The sequence below is a fragment of the Panthera tigris genome, chromosome E1 (genome assembly GCF_018350195.1).
Source record: "Panthera tigris isolate Pti1 chromosome E1, P.tigris_Pti1_mat1.1, whole genome shotgun sequence".
NCBI classification, from domain to species: domain Eukaryota; kingdom Metazoa; phylum Chordata; class Mammalia; order Carnivora; family Felidae; genus Panthera; species Panthera tigris.
The window spans coordinates 44483595-44505336 of record NC_056673.1 but is presented as its reverse complement, the minus strand read 5'-3'; the positions used below and the strand labels follow the sequence as shown (position 1 = coordinate 44505336).

The window sequence follows — 21742 nt, the reverse complement described above, 5'->3', positions numbered from 1 at the left end:
CTCCCCTACCCCCACCCTAATCCAGATACCCAGACAGCTGCAGGAACCAGCTGGAACACTTGCCATGTAGCTTGCTAACACCGCTTCACCCACCCCTGCATTCTCCTGCAGGCTGCCCCCTCCAACCATCCCCACTGGGCAGGAGTCCATCCAAAGCAGCACTAGATGCCTCTCATTTTGTAAGCAGCAGGCAGCTCCAACACTGTCCAGGACCACTCCCAAGTGACTCTTGCCCTGGGAGAGGGAATATAATCACACACATCAGTTTGACTATATTCCCAGCTCTGGGATGGGTACAGACCTCTGACTGCCAGCTCTACCCACCAACGAAGATCTCACAGCGGGCAGCAGAAAGTGAGCACCCTGAAGTTTGGTGCAACCACAGTTCTGGCAAATGGGGTGAGGCCAGGCATCTGGTCTGACCCAACTCAAGCCCAAGGTGGCCCCAGACTGGCCCTTTAACATCACAGGGACCAAACCTTGTCCACAACAGGCAAAGAAGGCCATTGCAGATGACAACTGATGGCAAACATGACTCAACAATCACAGCCCTAGGGCATGCAACACCCAGAGAAGACACCTGAAATGCTAGTTTTTGGTGAACAGGGGACATTACACAACAGGACACTACAGGGCCTCTTCTTCATAAGACTGCTTTTTTCAAGATCAGGGACATAGCTGACTTTCCCAATACATAGAAACAGACACAGGGAGTTAGACAAAATGAAACTGCGGCTTATGTCCCAAATGAAAGAACAGGTCAAAAGCACAGCAAAAGAGCTAAATGAAACAGAGATAAGCAATATACCCAATAGAGAATTCAAAGTAATGGTCATGAAGATACTTACTGGATGTGAGAAAAGAGTAGAGGATCATAGTGAGAAATTCAACAAAGATATTAGAAAATATAAAAAAAGAACCAGAGATGAAGAACTCATTAACTAAAATTAAAAACACACTAGAGTGAATAAATAGTGGACTAGAGGAAGCAAAAGAACAGATCATTACTGAAAGAACAGTAATGGAAAGCAACTAAGCTGAAAAGGAAAGAGTAAAAGAACAATATAAAATGAGAATAGAGAACTCAGTGACACCATCAAATGTAATAACATTAGCATTATAGGGATCCCAGAAGGAGAAGAGAGAGAAAAGCAGCCAGAAAAATTTGTTAGAAGAAATAATAGCTGAAAAATTCCCTAATGTGGAGAAGGAGACAAATCAAGATTCAGAAGACTCTGAGTCCCCAACAAAATAAACCCAAGGAAGTCTACACCAAGACACATAATAATTAAAATGGCAAAAAATAGTGGTAAAGAGAGAACTTTAAAAGCAGCAAGAGAAAAAAGTTATATGCAAGGGAAACTCCTTAAGTCTATCCGCTGATTTTTCAGAAGAAACTTTGCAGTCCAGAAGGGAGTGGTATGATATATTCAAAGTGCTGAAAGAAAAAAACCTGCAACCAAGAATATTCTATCCAGCAAGGCTATCATTCAGAATAGAAGGAGAGATAGAGTTTCCCAGACAAACAAAAGTAAAAGGCATTCCTCACCATTAAACCAGTCTTACAAGAAATGTTAAGAGGAATTCTTTGGAAAGGAAAGGCCATAATCAGGAGCAAGCAAATTAGGAAAGGAAAAAAATTCATGGGGGCATACAAACATAACCAAAGTGGTAGATCAATCACTTATAAAACCAGTATGGAAGTTAAAGCATAAAAGCAGTAAAATCAATTATAGCTATAGAAATCAGTCAAGGAATTCACAAAATAAAAGGAAGTAAAATATGAAATCATACATATAAAATGTGTGTGTGTGGGGGGGTGAAATTTAGTGCTTTTAAAATGGGTTCAAACTTAAGCAACCAGTACCTAATATAGGCTGCTATATGCATAGGATATTATATATAAACCTGATGGCAACCACAAATAAAAAAACGTGTAATAGATATGCAAAAAACAAAAGAAAAAGATATTGAAGCATATCACTAAAGGCCATCAAACCACAACGGAAGAAAGCAAGAGAAGAAAGGAACAAAGAAGAACTACAAAAGCCACCAAAAGCTATTAGAACCGATAAATGAAATCAGCCAAGTTACAGGGTACAAAATCAATATACAGAAATCTGTTGCATTTCTACACATTAATAATGAAGTAGCAGAAAGAGAAATTAAGAAAACAATCCCATTTTCAATTGCACTAAAAATAATAAAATATTTAGGAGTAAATTCAACCACAGAGGTGAAAGACCCATTCATTGAAAACTATAAAATATTGATGAAAACATTTGAAGATGACATAAACAAATGGAAAGATATTCCATGCTCATGAAGTAGAAGAACAAATATTGTTAAAATGTCCATAGTATGCAAAGCAATCTACAGATTTAATGAATTCTCTATCAAAATACCAGTAACAACTATAACAAATAGTCCTAAAATTTATACGGAACCTCAGAAACCCCAAACAGCCAAAGCAATCTTGAAAAAGAAGAACAAAGCAGGCGGTATCACAATTCCAGATTTCAAGTTATACTACAAAGCGGTACAAATCAAAACAATATAGTACTGGTATAAAAGTAGACATACAGATCAATAGAAAAGGGTAGAAAGCATATAAAGCATATTTAGGCATATAATCCACAATTATATGGTCAATTAATCTTTGACAAAAGATTATACAATGGGAAAAAAAGACAATCTCTTCAACAAATGGTGCCGGGAAAACTGGACAGCTACATATAACAGAATGAAACTGGACCACTTTACACCCGACACCAAGGTATACTAAAACGGATTAAAGACCTAAATAGGAGACTTAATACTATAAAAATCTAGAAAAGAGCACAGGCAGTAATTTCTCTGACATCGGCTGTAGCAACATTTTTTCTAGATATGTCTCCTGAGGCAAGGGGAATAAAAGCAAAAATAAACTATTGGGATGCCATCAAAATAAAAACTTCTGCATAGCAAAGGAAATAATCAACAAAATTAGAAGACAACCTATTGAATGGGAGAAGATATTTGCAAATGATGTATCTGATAAAGAGTTAGTATCAAAATGTATAAAGAACTTACACCAAGTCAACATCAAAAAACCCCAAATAAACCAATTAAAAAATGGGCAGAAGACACAAGCAGACATTTCTCCAAAGAAGACATACAGATGACCAACAGACATGTGAAAACAAGCTCAATATCACCTATCATCAGGGATACACAAATCAAAACTACAATGAGATATCACCTCACACCGGTCAGGATAGCTAAAATCAAAAACACAAGAAACAACAAGTGTTGATGTGGAAAAAAAGGAACTCTCGTGCACTGTTGGTGGGAATGCAAGGTGGTGCAGCCACTGTGGAAGACATTATGGAGAGTCCTCAAAAAAATTAAAAATAGACTACCCTATGATCCAGTAATCACATTACTGGGTATTTATCCAAAGAATACAAAAACACTAATTCAGAAGGATATGTGCACCTCTATGTTTATTGCAGCATTATTTACAATAACCATACTATAGAAGCAGCCCAAGTATCCATCAGCTGATGAATGGATAAAGAAGATGTAGTGTGTGTGTGTGTATGTGTATGTGTGTGTGTGTGTGTGTGTGTGTGTGTATATATATATATATATATATGTATGTGTGTGTATACGTATATATACACACACACATACATATATATATATATATACACATACATACACATACATATGTGTATATATATATAATGGATATATGGTATATATATATACATATACATATATATATAATGGACTATATATATAATGGACTATATATATAATGGAATATATATGTAATGGAATATATATAATGGAATATATATATAATGGAATATATATGTAATGGAATATTATTCGGCCATAAAAAGAATGAAATCTTGCCATTTGCAACAACATGGATGGAGCTAGAGACTATAATGCTAAGTGAAATAAGTCAATCAGAGAAAGACAAATATCAAAGGATTTCACTCATATGTGGAATTTAAGAAAAAAACAAACAAAGAGAAAAAAAAAGAGTGAGAGAAACTAAGGAACAGACTCTGAAGTACAGAGAACACACCGATGGTTACCAGGAGGCAGATGGGTGGGTGGGTTGGGGGATGAGTGAAGTAGGTAATGAGGATTGAAGAGTACACTTAGCTGATGAGCACTGAGTAATGTATAGAGCTGCTGAATAATGTATAGCTGTCACTAGAATGTACACCTGAAACTAATATAACACCTTATGATAAATATACTTGAATTTAAAAAACAAATAAAAAATGTTTTAAAAATTCAGTATGTAGAACACAGACATCCAAGCAAATAGGCAACAGACATGAAAGGAGCTTTATCGTAGAGGTATCCAAATAACCAGTAAACATGAATGCTCAACATCATTAATCATTAGGGAAATCCAAAAATAACAGTGGGATACCACAGCATGCTCACCAGAATGGCTACAATGGAGAAGAGAGATAATACCAAGTATTAGCAAGGATGTAAAGCAATTGTTGATGTGTCAAATGGTACAACTGCTTTAGAAAATGGATTGACAATATCTAATCAAGTACACACAATCCCATCTAACAACAAAGAAATTTCATTTCTAGGTGGATGGCCTAGAATTGTGCACATATGTTCACCAAAAGGCATATACAAGAATATTCATAGCAATATGTTCTTCATAACTGCTCCAAACTAGAAATGTCCTGTGACGGTAGACTGGATACATATCTTGTGGTATACTGATGCAGTGGAATATCGCACGGCAATTCAGGTACGACGAGCTAGTCAGAAATCATTTTACCTACTACCGCACATTCTCTAAAGATCTCCTTGACTGTAATTTGGTAGACTGTACAATATGCAGCAATGAAAATTAACAAACTGCCGCTACATGCAACAATGTGGACAAATCTCAGAGAATAAGATGTAATACAATGTTACATGAAAGAAGTCAGACATCATGGAACACAGATCAGATGACTGCATTTATACAAATTTCAAAAGCGGGTGAAACTAATCTGTGGTCCTAGAATACAGGATGCAGTTACCTCCAGAGAGTCCAGAGGACATGACTGTGAAGTGGTACAGTGGATCTTCTGTATTATTGATCATGTATTTCTTCATCCAGGTGATAGATAAATATGTATGTCCACTTTGTAATAATTCTTAAGCTGGACACATTATACAATGTAGTAATTACGTGTTTCATACTTCAGTAAAATATTTATCACAGGAAAAAATATAATTTAGTGTAGACTTGGGATCTCATATTTATAGTAATTTCTCACTGACCTGTAATAACTTGTACTGAAACTATCAATGTTTTTAGATCAGTCTTCCCTTTAGCTAAAAAATAAGACATAATGGAGATACAAAGCAGGTTCTTTAAAAAATTATAAAATAAGAAACCAGAAATAAGCTGAATTTCATTATTCCACATCACCATTTGGGCTCACTTGAATTGCTTAATTCTTAGTTTTATGACATTGATTCTATGTTACTTTTTAAAATTTTTTTAATGTTTTAATTTATTTTTCTTTGAGACAGAGAGAGACAGAGTATGAGCAGGGGAGGGGCAAAGAGAGAGGGAGACACAGAATCCGAAGCAGGCTCCAGGTTCTGAGCTGTCAGCACAGAGCCTGACGCAGGGCTCGAACTCACGGACTGTGAGATCATGACCTGAGCTGAAGTCGGACGCTTAACCGACTGAGCCACCCAGGTGCCCCAAGACATTGATTCTATTTTAGTAAGCTGGCCTTTGACCCTTGAACCATAAAGTCTGGCCCATGGAAAAATATGCTTTTACTCAGCTATTTTAGTCCTTATAAACAGGATAGAAAATACCATCCATGCAAGTTAATTCTCTAAAGGCCCTCAATTCTGGTAATGCTATGACTCTTAAGTATGACTCTCTAGTGAAGAAAAGTCTATTTTCATCTCTGATTTACTGCTAATATACTCTGATTCTCCCTGTTGCTCAGAATTGCTGCAAATGATTACAATGTATTAGAAGTAAGTATTAGTGGCCCGACCAAAGGCAGTTTTTGTTTTCCTTAGGAATCATTCACTTTTTCGCTCATTTACTCTATCATCTCTCACTCAACATTTATAGGGTGCTTACTTATAGGCCAGACACTCTGCTAGGTACTAGATACAGAATAACCTTTTCTATTCTAAGGTCACATTAAAGTGACAAGACAGGCAAAGAAGCATACATTTACACAATGTGGCAATTATAATGAAAAATGTATGCAGTTATTGTGGAAACACAGAGAAGAGACATCTAATGGAGCCTGGGTATTTAAAGAACTTACTAGAAAAAGTGCCCTCAACTCTAATAAGCAATGGTGAGGAGTAGGTCAAACAAAGGGGAAGGGGAAACTCTCTGAATAGCGGGGAAAGTATAAACAAAACAAAGATGCGACAAAAAGCATGATATATGTATGCTTGGAATAAAAGTTCAATGTTAGTGAGGGTAAAATACTAGATTGGACAGATAAGGCCAACCCAGATAATGAAAGAACTTGTTTGCCATAAAAAGGACTTGAGACATTCCCAAGTACCAAACTGAAAGCCATTAAAGGATTTTAAATTGGTGCAGAATGTCATCAGATTTGCATCTTATATGGATCACTCTAATGTCTAATATTTTGTGGAAGCCCTTGTAGTAGCTGAAGTCAGGAATGAAAGGACCTAAAATAGGGCAGTGGTAGCAGGGAGTGAGAGAAACTGATGGATTTACATATGGGATTTTTTCCAATGGTTTATTATGAAAATTTGTAAACATATAGCAAAGTTGAAGGAACTGTGCAATAAACACCCATATGCCCACCATCTGATTCTACTATTTAACATTTTACTATACTTGGCTTGTCACATATCCATCCATCTACCCATCTGTGTGCAGTAATTTTTAAATTTAGGTTTATATAAAGGTAAAACTTACAAAATTAGGTGACAGATAATCCAGATCGTGGTTGACAGGAATTGGGGGAATCAAAAATGAATTCCATATATCTAGCTTAGGTGAATAGATGGATAGGGAGAGCACAAATGAGATTGAGAATACAGGACTAGGAGACTGGACAGGAAAATACTGAATTCAGTTCTAAGTTCTAAATTCAGTTCAGTTGAGAAAAAGAAGCGTCCCATGGAACATCCAAGTAGAAATGTCTAGCAGGCATTTGGATACACCAGTCTGAAGCTGTATAGAAACACAGATTTACAGTCACAAGCATGTAGATGATAGGTTGAACAAAAGACAGTGATGAGATTACCCAGGTAGAGTATGCAAAATGAAAATCAAAAAATGAGAAGATCCAGGTTAGGAGGAAAAAAACACAGAAGCCAAAGGAGAATAATTTCAAGAAGGTGAGAATTATCACCAATACAAAAGACAGTAGAAAGCTCCAATAAAAAGTCAATAATGTCTAATGCAACTAGCAAATGGCAGGTTACTGGTGCCCAGAGAGAACTTTCAGTAGTATTATGGGGCTGTGTCAGAAGAGAGGAATGATGGGGAATGTGGGAAGGGTACACAGTGGGCTTGCATTTATTTCCTTTTCCATCGTTTAACTGTGCTTCCTCAACATTCCCAGATGTGAAAGATGGTCTTGGAATCAATCTAGTCAAGTGCTTTGTATTCTATATACATTCAGAAAATGGAAGACAGGATTAGTTCTTGTTCTAGAACTACATTTTTCCCGAAGATTTTACATCACAAAATTAATCTGGTTTCAGAATAACTCTTACATAGACCCTCGAGACCAAATTTTCCTGAAAGACTTTTTATATCTAAAATGAGTCACCATAAAGTGGAAGTTTTCTTTTCATCTCTCCAGAATCTTCTTTGGTGAGTTCAAAGCCCATGTTCCCTAGTATCTTGTCCAGGTCTCTGACAGCTACTGTCTCTCCTTAGGGAAAGAGAAAAAAATATGAAAATGCCTACTAATGCTGAAATGTTCCATATATTTTACCCATTCATTATAGACTTGGCAGAAATATGCAAGATCCATGGAACATGTTTCAGTTTAAGGCAGAGCTTCAATATGGTTAGAATTAAGCTCACTTCTCTTAAACCTTTTTGGAAAAATAACCATATACCCCATAAACTTCTAAAGGAACAGAATTACTTTCCAGTGTATAATTTTTATGATAGAAACAGGCAGGGGGCGCCTGGGTGGCTCCGTCAGTTAAGTGTCCGACTTCAGGTCAGGTCATGATCCCACAGTTCCTGGGTTCAAGCCCCACATCTAGTTCTGTGCTGACGGCTCAGAGCCTGGAGCCTGCTTCAGATTCTGTCTGTCTGTATGTCTCTCTCTCTCTCTCTCTCTCTCTCTCTCTCTCTCTCTGTCCCTCCCCCACTCATGCTCTGTCTCTGTCTCTCAAAAGAAACTAAATGTTAAAAATTTTTAAGAAAAATAAATAGGCAGTTCCAGTGAAATGAGAAAATCACCATGGTTGGAGTAAGAACACAAGGGTTGAATATTGTTCTCTACTATTTATTATCTACTGGAACTTAGGTAAATAACCTAACTTTGAGTCCTAGTTTTCTGTTGTATGAAACAAAGATGAGACTATCTCGCAGAGCTTCTGTGAAGATAAAATAACACTTATGAAAAGATCTAGAACTCTGTCAGGTATGTAGCAGACGTTTGATACGTTTTGTTTTAATTTTTTTTTTTTTACATTTATTTATTTTTTAGAGACAGAGCGAGACAGAGCAAAGTGGGGGAGGGGCAGAGAGCGAAGGAGACACAGAATCTGAAGCAGGCAAGCATTCAGCACAGAGCCCAACGTGGGGCTCGAACCCACGAACAGGGAGATCATGACCTGAGCTGAAGTCGGTCACCTAACCAAGTGAGCCACCCAGGCGCCCCGCGTGATACATTTTAATAACTACATCTAAGCCAAAGTAGCATTTTTTTTTTTTTAGCTCTAACTAGATTCATTGCCTGTGCTAACCAAAATCACAGAATAATTACATTCTTATTCTGCATTTCACAATTAACCTGCAATAATAAATTCTGTCTCTTGTCTTGGAAAATTTGTTAAAATTCATATCAATAAGATCAATATAAAAGCCCCAAAGAAAACAACCTACCAAGATAAAATAATTTCAATTATATTGAATCCATATGTTGGAGAGTATCAGGATTCTTTATCACATGATTAGGAAATAAGACAATAAGTGATACATTGCGAGTGGTTTGTTGATTCATCATCAATCTCACCTTGGAAAGGTAAGATTTCATAATGATACAGCTTCCTGTTAGCTAAAGACAAGGCAAAATTCAAATCACAGAGAAAGAGAAATGGAATTCATAAAACTGCTTAAGTTTCATAAAGAAACACTTTTCTGATTTGGCTTATACATCTGGAATACCTATCTCCATAATAATATAAAAGCTAGGTCAAAATCTTTTTCCCTTGAAGCAGCTGTGAGTGACATCCTGCCATGTTGAAACATGTGGTACAGGTATGACATTGTAAATTGTACTCATGTATTTTTCTTTTTCATATTCCTTTTCTTCCATAAAACTTTTCTATTCAGCCATAGAATTTATATAACTCAGAGGAAAGAGGGTTTTTGTTTTAATTTTCAAAAGCTACTTTTTATAAAGCAAACCTGAAAATCTAACATTTCGTTTTACTGTGAACCAGAGGGTTGAAAGGGGAAAAAAAAATGACACAAGGAAGCTCCCTTTCCTCCTTCTTCCCGTATCCTGTTTGGTAAGAAGAGGAGGGGGAAAGTCCGTTAACTACCTGAAGGGAGTGGGTGAGAGGAGGAGAAACAGGTGATGGAGGAGAAACAGTTTCACATCTGAAACTGGTATCACACTGTATGTTAACTAACTGGAATTTAAACAAAAACTTAAAAAATAGAGTTAACCTAGTTTCTTCCGGTTTAAAATAAAAAGTTCCTTTTTGGTTGACCTAGTTTATTTTGGGAAATTCTCAGTTTTTCAAACCTTTCCGCACTTCCGCTCTGAGAGGCCTCCTCGTAGTATCAGGGAAAGCTTGGGGGTCCTGCTGCCCGTGAAGGAGGGCAGCCAGACCTTGGGTTGCCCTCTGGATTCTCGATAGCCTCTTCAACAAAATCCACATTTCATGAGTCCTGACATCTCCTGCTGAAGCTGATGGCCTGAGAAACTTGTCGTCTGTGTCGTTGTGGTCTGTGTCATTGTTGTTTTGTTTTTTAGCAAAGTCAAGGTTCTTTGGTCCTTCCTTCACTAACTTGGTTGGCTAAGCCCTAGCATTCACTGGTGATGAGATCCTCTGTCTCAGTCAAGTATTCTGTTAGTCCCCAGACCATACTGTCTACTCCATAGCCTCTGGAGGGATCACCTCTCCCTTTGACTTGGTGTCCCATGGCAGACCCACTGCCATCTCTGAGAAACCTTCTACATTGCTTACTGGGAGTACGTGGGAAAACTGGATATCCTTCATACCACACAAAGCCAAAGGGGGCAAAGCGGTGGCCTGTTTCCAGCCCTCCCTCTGCCTAAGAACACCATACCGCAATATCTATTCTGGTGAAAATGGCATCCTGTCTGGACACTCAGTGAGGTGGTGACATCCCAGAGTTCCAAACAGGAAGCACGACAAAAGGTCTCCTTGTTTTTTTCTATACCCTCACTCCCATCCCATCAACACATCTAGAGTTTTTCTTCTATCTTACCTCCTATCAGGGTTTGATTAGAAAGAAGGGTTGAGGGTAGAGATGATGGGGGTGTGCAGCAGGCAGCAAGAACACTTAAACCTTCTTTTGAGAGAGAGAGAGAGAGAGAGAGAGAGAGAGAGAGAGAGAGATCTTTATCTCTATTTCTCCCCCCAGTTGCACTTTCTTAAACCATAGATTCATAAATACAGAGAACAAACTGTTGGTTGCCAGAGGAAAGGGGAGTTGGGGGGGATGCATGAAATAGGTGAACAGAGTCACAAAGATGAAAAGTACAGCATAGGGAATATAGTCAGTAATATCATAATAACGTTGCATGATGACAGATGGTAACGACATTTACCATGGTGAGCAGTTAGTTAAGTAGATAATTATTGAACCACTACATTGCACACCTGAAACTAGTATAACGTTGTATGTCAACTATACTTCAATACTTTAAAAAATATTGCTGAGAATACTCTTGCAAAAATATGTTTTAAAAGCATTACTATCTCAGGTGCGCCTGGGTGGCTCAGTTGGTTAAATGTCTGACTTCAGCTAAGGTCATGATCTCATGGTTCGTGGGTTCGAGCCCTGCATCTGGCTCTGTGCTAACAGCTCAGAGCTTGGAGCCTGCTTCCGATTCTGTGTCTCCCCATCTCTCTGCCCCTCCCCCCCCTCGCAAATCAATAAAACATTAAAAAAAGTTTAAAGCATTGCTCTCTCAGTTTTATATCAACTTCTTACCTGTAACAGCTTCAGCTTTCTTCTTTAGTTTATTAGGTTCAACTCTTCCATCAGCTGTAAAATGAGGTACAAATTACAGAGATCATAATGAGGTTCAAACACATGAAATTCTTAACTGTGAAACAGCATAAGAAATCAACAATTTCCCATGATTTTTACTACAACTGTATTTCTCTCCCCCCACCCCCGCCCATGCCTTCATATTCTTTTCTATGCTCCACCCCACCAGGTACATAACCCCACACACCAGTATTTCCATTCAGAATGCTTTTATTACCTGCCCTGGTCTATAAAATCCATGTTAGGACTACTTCACCTCTATTCCCACTTCTCTGCAAACTAGGGGGTCTGGGACATGAGCAGTCATCTCCCCTGTATAATTCTATTTTTACAGACTGATTCATTTAGTCCTGTTTCCTTCACATCCAGTTCCCTGTCGATGTCAGTTGGGCCCTTCCACTTTCATGCTCCCCTTGCCTGTGGAACCCTGTCTGGTCCTAGCTATGGTTCCCATTGCTCGCTCATCACCCTCCTTGGTCAATCTTATGACTGTCCCAGGTATGATCATATCACCAAAAGGGGGGAGGCAAGATAAGGGCTTTTTATCACATTTTGATTTCTTTTAACATTTATTCATTTTTATTTTATTTTTTTTATTTTTTTTATTTTTTAATATATGAAATTTACTGTCAAATTGGTTTCCATACAACACCCAGTGCTCATCCCAAAAGGTGCCCTCCTCAATACCCATCACCCACCCTGCCCTCCCTCCCACCCCCCATCAACCCTCAGTTTGTTCTCAGTTTTTAACAGTCTCTTATGCTTTGGCTCTCTCCCACTCTAACCTCTTTTTTTTTTTTTTTTTCCTTCCCCTCCCCCATGGGTTTCTGTTATGTTTCTCAGGATCCACATAAGAGTGAAACCATATGGTATCTGTCTTTCTCTGTATGGCTTATTTCACTTAGCATCACACTCTCCAGTTCCATCCATGTTGCTACAAAAGGCCATATTTCATTTTTTCTCATTGCCACGTAGTATTCCATTGTGTATATAAACCACAATTTCTTTATCCATTCATCAGTTGATGGACATTTAGGCTCTTTCCATCATTTGGCTATTGTTGAGAGTGCTGCTATAAACATTGGGGTACAAGTGCCCCTATGCATCAGTACTCCTGTATCCCTTGGATAAATTCCTAGCAGTGCTATTGCTGGGTCATAGGGTAGGTCTATTTTTAATTTTCTGAGGAACCTCCATACCGCTTTCCAGAGCGGCTGCACCAATTTGCATTCCCACCAACAGTGCAAGAGGGTTCCTGTTTCTCCACATCCTCTCCAGCATCTATAGTCCCCTGATTTCTTCATTTTGGCCACTCTGACTGGCGTGAGGTGGTATCTGAGTGTGGTTTTGATTTGTATTTCCCTGATAAGGAGCGACGTTGAACATCTTTTCATGTGCCTGTTGGCCATCCGGATGTCTTCTTTAGAGAAGTGTCTATTCATGTTTTCTGCCCATTTCTTCACTGGGTTATTTGTTTTTCGGGTGTGGAGTTTGATGAGCTCTTTAACATTTATTCATTTTTGAGAGACAGAGAGACAGAGCATGAGAGGGGGAGGGGCAGAGAGAGAGGGAGACACAGAATCCGAAGCAGGCTCCAGGCTCTGAGCTGTCAGCACAGAGTCTGAAGCGGGGCTCAAACTCACCAACCGCCAGGTCATGAACTGAGCTGAAGTCGGACACTAAACCGGCTGAGCCACGCAGGTGCCCCTCACATTTTGTAATCATATAAAAATAGTAGATAAATTGCTTAATGGTTAGGTTGTTCCACAACTTTCAACATTTTGATATTTTTTAATCAGATTTGCAAGTTAAAGGATTTGTCAGTGTTTCCTTAAATAACAGTAATGCACGTTACCCTATGCATAAAATGTTCTTAGATTTATAAAGTTGAAACTCCTGCCTTTTAATATTGTAAAAAACACAAACAAACTTGTATCTTGTAAATTTTTTCCTGCATTGAGCTATTTAATAGCAGTGTAATACAGCTGTATTTATTCTATAGCAATCCTTTTCTTCAGAAGCTGATTCTTCATCATGTCTTGATTCTGTTTTCAAAGTGCAGAATAGCATTTTAAAAGGAGAAAGGAGGAAAAATTGAAAAAAAAAGTTTAAAGAACAGAATGTTGTGTGCCAGGCCTTTCTTGGTGGATTGGACTGGGTATACATGGTAACGGTGGCAGTTTAGGGTGCTACCCCGCTCCCAAAGTTCGAGCCCTTCGTCGGGCTCGGTGCTGACAGCTCAGAGCCTGGAGCCTGCTTTGGATTCTGTGTCTCCCTCTCTTTCTGCTCCTTCCCCGTTCATGCTCTGTCTCTCCCTCTGTCTCTCAAAAATAGAAAACATTAAAATTTTTTTTAAATAATAAAAAGAATATTGTGAGATCTTAATGATGCTTTTTGAATCAGTGATACAGAGGAAAGGTTGCCAAAGTATTCCTAGAAACGTAAGTTTGGATCTAAAGTACTAACATAGCAAATACATTTCCATCTTTCTTCCACACCTCCCAAATGGAACTTTTGGAAACCATAAAATTTATTCTCAAGGAGGAGAGCCTAAAGCATAACACTTAAGGTAATTTTTTATTATTTTTATCATTTTCTATGGTTCTTTCTATAAGGATTTTATATCTAAGAAGTTTACATTAATAAAAAGACTTCTCACAACATAGAACCATGTGAACGATGTCTATGTAAATGTCACCTTCAACTGACAGGTGCTTCAGAATCTTACAAAATTCTTTACCTGACATCTCCATCTTCATGTTTCCTAGAAAAGTGTCTAAGTTGCTGTCATCAACCTTACTTCCTAGGAGAAAAATAGAAGCGGTAAAAGCTATGAGAATGGGAAATGCTAATAATTTTCAATTTCAGAAAAATACTTCCTATTATCTTCACATCGCTATATTCCATTTCAGTGTGAAAAGAAGAGTCTTTTGACATGTATTCAGATGCACACTTTCAGTTCTTCTATCAGAAATAGAAACATGTTCTTTTGATCATTTTAAAGAGAATATGGCTATAAGCACAGGAACATTTAACCCAGTACAGCCCATATGATATTAGACAAGAAGTGTTACTGGCTGATGTTGAGGGAACAGTTAGGAGCCACTATGTAAAATGTGGTAGGGGCACCTGGGTGGCTCAGTCGGTTGAGCGTCCGACTTCGGCTCAGGCCATGATCTCACGGTCTGTAAGTTCAAGCCTTGTGTTGGGCTCTGTGCTGACAGCTCAGAGCCTGGAGCCCACTTCGGATTCTGTGTCTCCCTGTCTCTCTGACCCTCCCCCGTTCATGCTCTGTCTGTCTCTGTCTCAAAGAAATAAATAAACATTAAAAAAATGTGGTAAATAAGGAGTCATGTAGCCATAGAATGGGGAATCAATTTTCAGCCTGTACTCAGAGGAAAAAGTGATTTCTCTTCCAAAATGATACATTCGGTATTCTCTGCCAGCCAATTCATCAGGAAGATATAACAATCATAAATGCAGATGAGCCAAATTAGAGAGTCTAAAAAGTATATAACAGAACTGACAAAATTTCATGGAGAAATAGAAAATACAACAATCATAATTAGAAATGTGAGCATCAAAAACACATGAGAAAAAGGTAGTAAATAACAAACAAGGCCAACATGGTTAATAGTGCTTAAATATTAAGTTTAGATCTGAAACTTTTTGGAAGCTAAGGCATAAAGGGGAACTCGGGTTATTACCTACACAAAGAAGCACACTGGTCTTTGGAAGAGAGATTTTTTTTCTGATATTAAATTTCAAGGAGTGCCTGGGTGTCTCAGTCAGTTAAGCATCCAGCTCTTGATTTCAGCTCAGATCAGGATCTCATGGTCAATTGTGGGATGGAGAGCCACATCAGGCTTCACGATGGAGCCTACTTAAGATTCTTTCTCCCTCTCCCTCAGCCCCTCCCCTGCTGGTGAGCACACCTGCCCTGTCTCTCTCTAAAAAATCAATCAATCAATCAATCATCTAAATTTCGACACTTTTCATCACTAAATAATCTAATGGGTAACATCTTCTGAAGATATGGTGACACTCTTGATATGGCTATTTTTAACACCAGTTCCCAAAAGCAGTTGATATATAATATTAGGAAGTTGTCTCAAAAAAGGCATTTCTAGGGACGCCTGGGTGGCTCAATCAATTAAGCATCCGACTCTTGATCTCAGCTCAGGTCTGGATCCCAGGCATCTCTACAAAACATCTCTTCATAAATATTTTTTTGCTTATCAAAGCTACATATATGTGCTTATCCAAAAGTAGGTGGACATGGTCAAAGAAGTAAACCTTGAATTTCTGCAACCATAGAGGGCACTTAAAAATGGACGATATAAAGTGGTTTGAATGTGTGTATAATTTTGGCTTGGTGTCAGAGATATTCTTCTCACTTAAACGTGCAAAATGTAAATCATTCCTTCCTTTTCAGCACCATCGTGGCAAGAAAGGGCAGCTTATCAGAGAATTCAGAGGCCTAAGGTTACAGAAATACTATGCAAACCCAAAGAAGAAAAGGGTCCTTAACATTATAATTGACAAACATTGTGCTAAAATTAAACTTTGAATTAGTGTATAAAGAGAAACTAGGGGCAAAAACATGGAGCCCATACAAAGAAATAACCAAAGAAAACAACGTTGAAATAACAAAAGATGGGGCGCCTGGGTGGCTCAGTCGGTTAAGCGGCTGACTTCAGCTCAGGTCATGATCTCGCGGTCCGTGAGCTCTAGCCCCGCGTCGGGCTCTGTGCTGACCGCTCAGAGCCTGGAGCCTGTTTCAGATTCTGTGTCTCCCTCTCTCTCTGATCCTCCCCCGTTCATGCTCTGTCTCTCTCTGTCTCAAAAATAAATAAACGTTAAAAAAAAAAATTTTTTTTAAAAAAAAGAGAAAAAAAAGAAATAACAAAAGAAAAAAAACAAACCTGAAGAAAAATTCTCCTAACAGTAACAAAGATTTTCACTCATTTCTTACAGAAGAATTATTGTAAATCAATATCAGGAATCCACTATTTATCATTTTAATATGTCTCACACAATTACACTTGAGTTAAAGTAGAGTAACTTGCAAACAGTGTACTTCTAAGTACTGGTTTAGTCATTTTAATTAATGTGATTTTTTTCTTCACAAGGTCCTCAGTGGAAAGATAACTGCAGTTAAGACTCTGGTCTCAGACTAGGCAGAAGAGGTAACTAGAGCTCTCTAAAGGGCATGTTCTCATGTGCTACATACACATTTGACATGTGTGGAGTAAAGATACTAGACAATTATGCCAGTGGTAAATCAGTTTAAGACCATCTCAAAATCTAGCTAGGGTTTTCCCAAGAGATCTATAACCTACATATCATTAGCTATCTCCATTCAACTGAAAATTCTTACTTTCAGGTAGAAATGAAAATCCTGAATTGACTAAATTGCCAATGAACCCTTCTAAATTCACTTTCCCATCTTCTGAAAGAAAAAATGCATGTCAGAGAACAAGGAATATGAACAGAGATTGGCAACTGTAATTGCTATACTGAAAAACGTTTGATATTTTGTAGATTCCATCAAAAAGACAGACTCATGCGTATCATTCAGACACATACCCTTCTACCGTATAGATCCTCCTCTGTATGATGCTACTTAAAATAAGTAGAACCCAAGTGGGTAGTTGGTAGAAAAGAGCTCGGATAATCCATGAAGTGGATAAACCCTTTAAGGATTCTTGAAAAGTTCAAACACATGCATGTCAGCTAAGATAAAGGATACCTAGAAATGTTAAATGCTCACCCGTGATAGCCACATTCTTCAGGGATCTTTGAATCGCATCTTGGGATAATGGAACTCCTATATTTTTCATCATGGAGTCTAGATCATCAGGAGTGACCTCATTTTTCCTAATGGCAGCCAAAGTTTTCAAGGGGCCTTCTTTTTCTATATTCAAAAAAATATGCAATATACGAAGTTAAAAAATATGCAATATTCAGTGGGTCCTGAGTGACAATAATTACTACTAGTAGTACTACTACTGCTACTTCTACCACTTATTAAGTATTCAGCTTAGTGCTTGCTAAGCACTATGCTAAGTGTTTTATACACACCATCCCATTTTATCATTTAAAAAAAATTTTAGAATGTTTATTTACTTTTGAGAGAGACAGAGACAGAGTGAGAGTGGGGGAGGGGCTGAGAAAGAAGGAGACGCAGAATCTAAAGCAGGCTCCAGGCCCTGAGCTGTCAGCACAGAGCCCTAGGCGGGGCTTGAACCCACAGACCGCGAGATCATGACCTGAGCTGAAGTCGGATGCTTAACTGACTGAGCCACCCAGGCACCCCTCCACCATCCCATTTTAATACAAAGATTCTGTGAGGTTGTTACCAATATTTCCCTTATTTAACAGATAAGGAAACCTAGCCTTAGAGAGGCTAGTCTGTCTAAGCATACACAGTTATTAAATGTAAAACCAAGTGTGAAGTGCAGGCTATCTGATTTCATAGAACGTTTAGGCGCTAGGCTAAACAGGGCATTGTAAATATTTAATTTGAGATTGAGGAATGATTACATATAAAGGAATCTCAGGACATCCGCTTATACTCATCTCTGGCATATCAGAGGCTGGGAATTCCATTAAAGCTAGGATAACTAAGCATAAAAGTAATTCTAGCAATTCTCTTGCCAAAAATTAGATAACCAGCCATAGTTTGATGTGACTATTCTTAATTTTTTTCATTCAGTGGATACTTGGATATATCCAACACATACATAAAAAAGTCCCCCAAATAATGGAAGGATCAGCACTGAAAAAAGGTAACATTCATTTCTGAAAGTATCATGGTTCAATTGTTCAAGTAAGAAAACAAATTTTAAATGTATTATGATAAACACTATCATATCATAAACATTAATCCTGTAAGAGATTTGCTTATAAACCACATACCTAGGAGAGTTTTATAGATCCCATTCAGAAAACCAGAGATTAAGGACAAAATATTTTGTCAGTTGAAAAAACATACCATTTTGGTTACATCCTAAACACCTACAATCTAGGGAATAATTTCATTTTTGTAGCTACCTAAATTAGGCCTTCTGAATTTTGTTCAGTTTCAATCTTGGGAATTAAAATTTAGAGGAAATTAAGCCATTTCAATTAATCTCAAGAACAAAGGCTCCAAGGAGACCCAGAAGTTCCACAGGTATCACAGATATCTCACAGTTGGAGATGTCAATTAAATGAACACATTAAAACCAGATTACATTCAATGCCTCATGGCTAAGGCAGTGGAATAATGAGAAGAATACCTCTTACAAAATATGGAGGAAGCTTGTATGTTTCAACATATTCCTACATGTTTCAATAGTTAATCTTCTCATGATAAAATCCCATTTTTATGAACATATAATAGGATAAAAAAAGAAAAGGTAACATTGATTTTTTTTTTTTTTAGTATAGCTGACACACAATGTTACATTAGTTCCAGGTATACAACTTAGTAATTTGACAAGTTTATACGTTACGCTCTGTTCACCACAAGGGTAGCCACCATCTGTCCCATTACATCACTATTACAATATCATTGACTGTATTCTTTATGCTGTGCCTTTATTCCTGTGACTTATTCATTTCATAACTGGAGGCCTGTATCTCCCTCTCACCTTCACCCTTTTTGTCCAACCCTCAAGACCCTCCCTTCTGGCAACCACGAAGTTGTTTCTGTATTTATAGGTCTGATTCTGCTATTTGCTTATTTATTTATTTGTTGTTTGTTTGGCTTTATTTATTTATTTATTTATTTATAATTCTTCTTTGTATTTTTAAGTGAACTCTACACCCAATTTGGGTCTTTTTTTTTTTTTTAAACATTTATTTATTTTTGAGACAGAGAGAGAGCATGAACAGGGGAGGGTCAGAGAAAGAGGGAGACACAGAATCTGAAACAGACTCCAGACTCTGAGCTGTCAGCACAGAGCCCGACGCGGGGCTCGAACCCATGGACCGTGAGATCATGACCTGAGCCGAAGTCGGACGCTTAACTGACTGAGCCACCCAGGCGCTCCCCCAATTTGGGTCTTGAACTTAAAAGCTTGAGATCAAGAGTCACATGCTCTACCAACTAAGCCAGCTAGGTGCCCCTGTTTGGCTTTTTTTAGATTCCACTTATAATTTGAATCATATGGCATTCATCTTTCTCTGTCTGATTTATTCCACTTAGCATAATACCCTCTAGGTCCATCTATGTTGTCTCAAATGGCATGATCTCATCCTTTTTATGGTTTCCTTATTCATTCAGCTATTAACACTTAGTTAATCCCTTTTGAGTGATGGAAAAACACTATAAGTTCATAAAATTTAAGTCAAGAAAAGGTCAGGACTAGGATCCCTTACTGATTCATCATCCAGAGTACATTTGTTATATACATGATGTGCTTCAGCATTAGAAAACTGCACAAATGCATATAATCAAAACTAAAGGATTCCACTCAAAATTTTTATTGTTAAAAAATTCTCACTTACTTTGAACTTTTGTAAAATATGGCATTTTCATTAACTGAGTCAGGAAATCTTTTAAGTTCACTTTCCCCTCGTCTGAAAATGAAACATCAAGAAATGAATGGTCTTTAACCCAAAGATACAAAGGGATGAGGTCAAAAGATATGCATGCTTACCAAATCTTCAGAACCAAGTTAGTCCTGTTTTCTAACTCTGATTCTGCTAAACACACCTCAGACTATAAAAAGGAACATGATTATGATAACTCTTGCAGTCTTTTTTGTTGTAGAGCCAATGAGTGTTTTATGAATTTTACATATATTTTAACCACTTGGGACCATTGTTTTTTGGTATGTGACATTCTCTGAATTTTTCAGCATTACAAGTCCTACTACCACTATCTATGTTACGAAGGAAGAAGATATTCCCTACAAGTACCATAAGCCAAACCCCAACCGAAATACCTAATGGAGACTATATATATACTTATAAGCAAAGATATATTAGTAAAGGAAGTGTGCATCTTTTGTTTTTTATTGGCCATGAATTTGGAACTGAAGAAGAAGAAAAGTACCCCTTTGCTTTGCATGTAAGTTAAACCTCCCACTGGCAGGATTCCAAAAACACCACTGTAGCCCTTTGAGGACTGTGGGGAAACCAAACTGGTAAGTGTGTGTCACCACACTAAGGCTTGGCCCTGCATTTCAGGGGCTTGAGAGAGCTGCACAGCTCCTGTCCAATAAAAACGTATGATTCAAACCTCAGGAGGCAAAGCAATGGGATGAAGACAGGAAGATTATACATCCCTAGGATAATTCAATATGAGAATAATCCAAAGCAAATTCTCACCCAAGCCTAATAGGGAAAATCTAATGTTGTTGAACTCACTGCATTTGATTCCTAATCAATCAGCTCTGTGGGTTTATGAGTGAAAGTAAACACAAGTGTGATATGTAATAAATGACTCAGAAAAGAAATACTTACTATCAAGAGAAATGGATGTAAGCATCTCCTGCAATTCTTCCTCTGGCAAATAAATCCCCAAGCCTTTCAGTATAGGTTTTATATCATCAACAACAACTTTTTCATTGGTGACTTTGTTTAAGGCCTTTGCAAGTTCATTAACCTCTATCAGGAGAAAACACTTTCAGTTTAGATGCAAATTCTAAACAATTAGCTTAAACTATGATTCAAAAAACTAATACAGATACCTAGCATTTTTTTAAGCATTCACCTTAAATACTCTCTTGAGGTACATACACATCTAACTCTCATTTTATACCTACAAAATAGATCACTTATAGGGCAAACTCGTAGTAGAAATTAAGCCTTGATATCTGTCTCCTTCTGTCCATCTATCTTTGCCTCTCAAGTTTCTTACATCCTTTCTGTATGTGTCCAGGGATCTCTCTGCTGCCCCTAGTCACTGCCACCTCAAATCTGCCTCTTTCCCGTTCCTTTATTAAACTTAATTTGTCTTATACTGATTCTCTTGTACTTAGAGCTGAGAACCTTGGTATACACAAGTAACAGCTAATTAATCTGCTGATAGAATTGTTATTGTTTTTAATATATGAAATTTATTGTCAAATTGGTTTCCATACAACACCCAGTGCTCATCCCAAAAGATGCCCTCTTCAATACCCATCACCCACCCTCCCCTCCCTCCCACCCCCCATCAACCTAGAATTGTTATTTTTTTAAATAATTTTTTAAATAATTTATTTAAAAAAATTTAATATTTTTTAATAATTTTTTAATAATTTAACAATAATAATTGTTAACAGAAGA

At 37.7% G+C, this 21742-nt stretch overlaps 1 protein-coding gene across 1 annotated transcript in view; it reads right to left on the bottom strand.

Annotated features, from left to right (window-relative positions):
* LOC102964258 overlaps nucleotides 1-21742 on the bottom strand; it is a 194792-nt gene that overhangs the window by 145896 nt on the left and 27154 nt on the right. The window contains exons 9-14 of the mRNA XM_042965462.1: nucleotides 20936-21079; nucleotides 19976-20047; nucleotides 17253-17396; nucleotides 14220-14282; nucleotides 11420-11473; nucleotides 7818-7922 (exon numbers count right to left, since the gene is read on the bottom strand). Coding sequence (XP_042821396.1) covers nucleotides 7818-7922; nucleotides 11420-11473; nucleotides 14220-14282; nucleotides 17253-17396; nucleotides 19976-20047; nucleotides 20936-21079 — 582 coding nt within the window. The remainder of the gene's footprint in view (nucleotides 1-7817; nucleotides 7923-11419; nucleotides 11474-14219; nucleotides 14283-17252; nucleotides 17397-19975; nucleotides 20048-20935; nucleotides 21080-21742) is intronic.